Genomic DNA, 4470 nt, shown 5'->3' on the forward strand with positions numbered 1-4470 from the left:
TTGATGTTCAGTGAGGGAGAGGAAGGGAGAAAGTGTCAGACGGCTAAGCAAAAAATTAAAACATTTTCACATCCCCCCCAGAATTTCCTCTCTAAAATTGTACGGTTCCCAACCTCACCTAGGTCAACAAAATGGCTAGAACTGGCCCTGGATTTGAAGGTCTCTGTATACATCATCTCTCATTATCAATAGACATATTCTGCATGAAAAGATACAAAATGGAATTTTCCCATATTTATGTTTCAGGGCTGGAAAAGAGAGAGAAAATGGAGAGCTGAAGAGGGACACTAACCTTGTCCTGTTCTGTATTACATCCACTGTCTCCAAGCCACACCCATATCCTCTCATCCACAATTTGATTGGTTCGGATGCCAGCAACAGTCCTGTCAGCTCTCCATCCCCTCTGCCCCCCCCCCCCATCCTTTCCCTTCCCTCTCTCTTTCCACACAGCTCGCCGGTGAATGAGTCCAGCCAGACACATCCTGTTTAACAGTACAGCTTTTCTCACTGCATCTCTCTCTCTCTCTCTCTCTCTTTCCTCTGTCGTTTCCCATCTCAGAAACAACCAGAGGAGGAATCGGCACGGCAACAGAGGACAGCGCAGAAAGAAAGACAGCAGACCTCGCTGACAGCAAAACACCACCACAAACATTTACAACAAGAAGAACAATAGGACATCGGCTGTGATGCAAGTCACAGTAAAGCAGAAGCAACAGATCCCCCATAGTTAGAATTCCTGCTGCAGCTATCTCTCTAGGCTGATACAGGCTTGGAAACGAAGCTGATTTGCAGCACCGACTGCAGCCAATGTCTCCCGGGTTTTGAGACAGGTTGTCTGAGTGGCAGAGAGCAAGAGGAAATGACAACACTGCAAGACAGAGACCGAAAGCCCTGATTCAGTTGGAGTACAACTGCTGGACGTCAACATCATCTCTGTCGCCAGCGCCTCTTCCTATCTTCCTATCTTCCTTCCCAGCAGGATAGGCGGAAAATCAAGCTCCTGAAATGTGAATGGAAAAACAGAGGAGGCTGAAAAATTGTCATGCAGAGAGCAGAGTTCGGGGAGTTTTACTGTGAAACAAACAGAGCATGATATCAGCTTTTGTCAGTGTGAAGAGCAGATGATTTAGCTTAAGTCGTCAGTGAGTCTATCAGGCTGTCACCTGGATCAGAGAGGGATGGAGAGCAGGATGATCATCTATTTGAGAATGGACACAAAACAATAATCTAAATACTGCAGGAGAGATGACAAGGCATTTGAGTGTCAATTCACACAGATAGATATTCACTATTATATACATTATTTTTTATCAGATCAAGTGCAACCATCAGAAACGTATCCTCATATTTTATGGAATGATTTTGCATCACTGGAACCTAGGTCTGAATTGAGCAATACTGAAATCTTTATTTACCAACAACTTCTACCGCTGCTTGCTACTGGGAAATAATCAACACCGATTTCAGTCGCTGTGAGAATCTTCAGGATTCTTGCGTGACTCTTTGTTTCCAGAGTGAGGGGGATCTGCCGTGGGGGGCAGCTGATAGCTATTCAAGACGCCGCGAGCCGTACTCCGCGTGAAGAATGCACAGCCGCGCTTGGCCAAGCCGGCCAACCCGGGCCCGGCAGCAGGCCTCTACATGGAACGATCACAGAGCCGCCTCAGCCTGTCTGCATCCTTTGAGGCCCTCGCCATCTACTTCCCATGCATGAACTCCTTCGACGAAGACGATGGGGGTGAGTGGGACACACATACTCACACAACATCAAGATTGAGCAGCCATACATAAAACATAGGGCAGATGGCTCATGTAATTTGTGACCTGTCTGCCTGATGTGTGGAGGGAAACATCCATTCTCCAGTTTTGTGTTATGTAAATCTGTCTAGGCTCAGAGGTTCTCAGTAAGCAACATCCTCCAGAAACCTTCTACGTTGTTTTGTTTTGTTTTTCTATTGACAGAACAAGATATTTGAACCTAACCTAAAGAGTCGATAAGTCATCTGTTGTTTTAAAAGACAAATACAACATACTTGGTAATCAGTATCACTGATGACACATGACTGTGGCCAAAATAAGAGATGCCAAAGACACATGCTGATTTGGCTGGCAGGCAGATGCTCACCCAGCTGTAAAAGTCTACATTTAACTACATTAAATACATTTATGTGCATATGGATATCCAGTGTATGCTGTTGGATGTTGTCATATGTGTCTTGCACTCTGCAGGTGTGTTCATGTGTTCACATCAGGTAAAACCGGGTCATCATCACCCACAGAAGGACTATGAATTCAATCAAGAAAAGTAGCTACAGTAAAATTAGACCCAGTGTGTGGTGGGTGGATAGGTGGGGGTGGGTCAGGGTTAAGTCAGGTTTTCTGTGATGAGATTGTCAGTAGGATCAAATCTTTTCTCAAAATGGATGCACTAGATGATGTAATGTATTTTGCTCTGAACAGATTTTGCTGCACCATTACATTATTCCTGACGTCCTGATATAGTCTGACAGTACATTTGTGAAATGATAAACTGATTAACAATTAACAAGACACACTGTGTCAGCTGATTTCAGTAGGGCACAGACACATCTGATCCTGCAGAATAGATGAAAAGTAACCCATTTTTTATAAAGCAGAATTCTCACCTTGTTGTAGTGATATAGACTGTACTACAGGGAGTATCAGTGCACTGTGACCTCAGAGATTACAGTCACATGTCTGATCACACGGTGCAGCAGAGACAGTGCAAACTGACTAACCAAACAAGAAAAGGGAGAAATTTGACTGAAGAAATAGTAAACCAAGGGTGAATGAGCTTTAAAGCTCAATACAGTATGAAGGTGGATGTACCTTCAGTCCTCAAAGAAACACACACAGCCTGTATTTAGAAACTGAGCCTTAAAGGGATAGTTCAACATTTTGGCAAATTGGCCCATTGCCATAATCCTGGCACTAGCATAGCAGTAGGTTCGTTACCTTTAATTGTCGGTGCAAGCTAGAACAGCGGAGCAGAGCCTCAAGCTGCTCAGAGCTATGCTACGGAGGCTCATGGGATTTCTTGGTTTCCCTCATCAAACTCATCAAATACACAATCCAACAACTCCAAAACACTCGCATGGACAAGTCACCACGCTATGAGATAATAATGTAATGTTACGAGATGGCGTTGTTTTCGAGGCAAATGCATAGACTGCTTGCCAAAAGACTGCCCCCAACAGGAACGCATCAGTGATTTTGCATGAATTTACCTCAAAAACAACTCTGTCTCGTAATGTTCTTTTATTATCTCATAGCGTGGTGAATGTACTTGTCCACCAGAGCGTTGTGGAGTTGTTGGATTGTGTATTTGATGAGTTTGGATGAGGAAAACCAAGAAATCCCATTAGCCTCCGTAGCGTAGCTCTGATCAGCTCGCGGCTCTGCTCCGCCAATCTACAAATAGCTTGCACCGACAATTACAGATAACAAACCTACTCCTGAAACTATAGCGATTATGGCAATGGGCCAATTTGCCAAAATGTTTGAACTATCCCTTTAAAACATGCTGTCAGTACTTCTGAAATGCTATGATGTCATATGAAACATCACCCTCAGCCATGTTCCTAGCCCCTAGCCTGGCAGGATTTTGAGTGTTGACCTGAAATCTGCTATAGTATAATTGGATCACTCAGAAAATCAGAAGAGAGGCACAGAGGCCCCTCTCTTCTGACTTCTGCCCACCAACTAGTTGATATTAGTGTAGCCTAATTTTAAATTTCCTCTAACAGGCTTCCCGCTGGAGCTCGGATGATCTTTAGTACTTAGAGGTATAGCCTACTGCATAACTTCTGTTGACCTCTACGTTGCACGCAGGCTTGGGGAGTAACGGACTACATGTAACGGCGTAGGGTAACTGTAGTCCGTTACAAGTACAGAAAAAAAACCCGTAATCAGATTACCGGTACATTTGATAAAAACGGAGATTACTAGGCTGATTACTTCACATTTTAAAAATCAACCACAGGCTATAGAGCGGCCGTAGAAACCACTCGCTGTCTCGTTGTATTTCAGAGAGGCACAGAGCTGCTCTGCCTCTTCTGCCCGTACGGTGTGTGTGTGGCTGAGGCTACGCTGCCTCATTGCGTAACTCTACTAGTGTGAGCGGCACGTAAATTCACGTTGCTTTCGTGAATTGTAAACACAGACAGCCCCTCGGTTTTAGCGTCCAGCAGTTTAGCGGCTAATTCTGCAGTGATGGATAACTCTACCGGAGAGTATCAACAACGCAATGAGCTTCATCTGAGGAATAAACGGCAGCTTTTACCTGACGGGAGACCGACACCTGAGCTACGGTAGCTAACAGCTAGCTAACAGTTAGCAGGTTACAGACTTTATCTCTCTCTTTCCCTCTCTTCTTTACACACACACACACACACACACACACACACACACACACACACACACACACACACACACACACACACACACACA

At 44.6% G+C, this 4470-nt stretch overlaps 1 protein-coding gene across 1 annotated transcript in view; it reads left to right on the plus strand.

Annotated features, from left to right (window-relative positions):
- The first annotated feature begins 1427 nt into the window (after nucleotides 1–1427).
- Nucleotides 1428–4470, plus strand: part of rims4 (regulating synaptic membrane exocytosis 4) — a 119088-nt gene continuing 116045 nt past the window's right edge. Inside the window, exon 1 of the mRNA XM_085777097.1 lies at nucleotides 1428–1738. Coding sequence (XP_085633223.1) covers nucleotides 1642–1738 — 97 coding nt within the window. The 5' untranslated portion in view covers nucleotides 1428–1641. The remainder of the gene's footprint in view (nucleotides 1739–4470) is intronic.

Source organism: Trachurus japonicus, chromosome 5 (assembly GCF_045865225.1).
Source record: "Trachurus japonicus isolate A0001 chromosome 5, Traja_1.0".
Taxonomy (NCBI): Eukaryota; Metazoa; Chordata; class Actinopteri; order Carangiformes; family Carangidae; genus Trachurus; species Trachurus japonicus.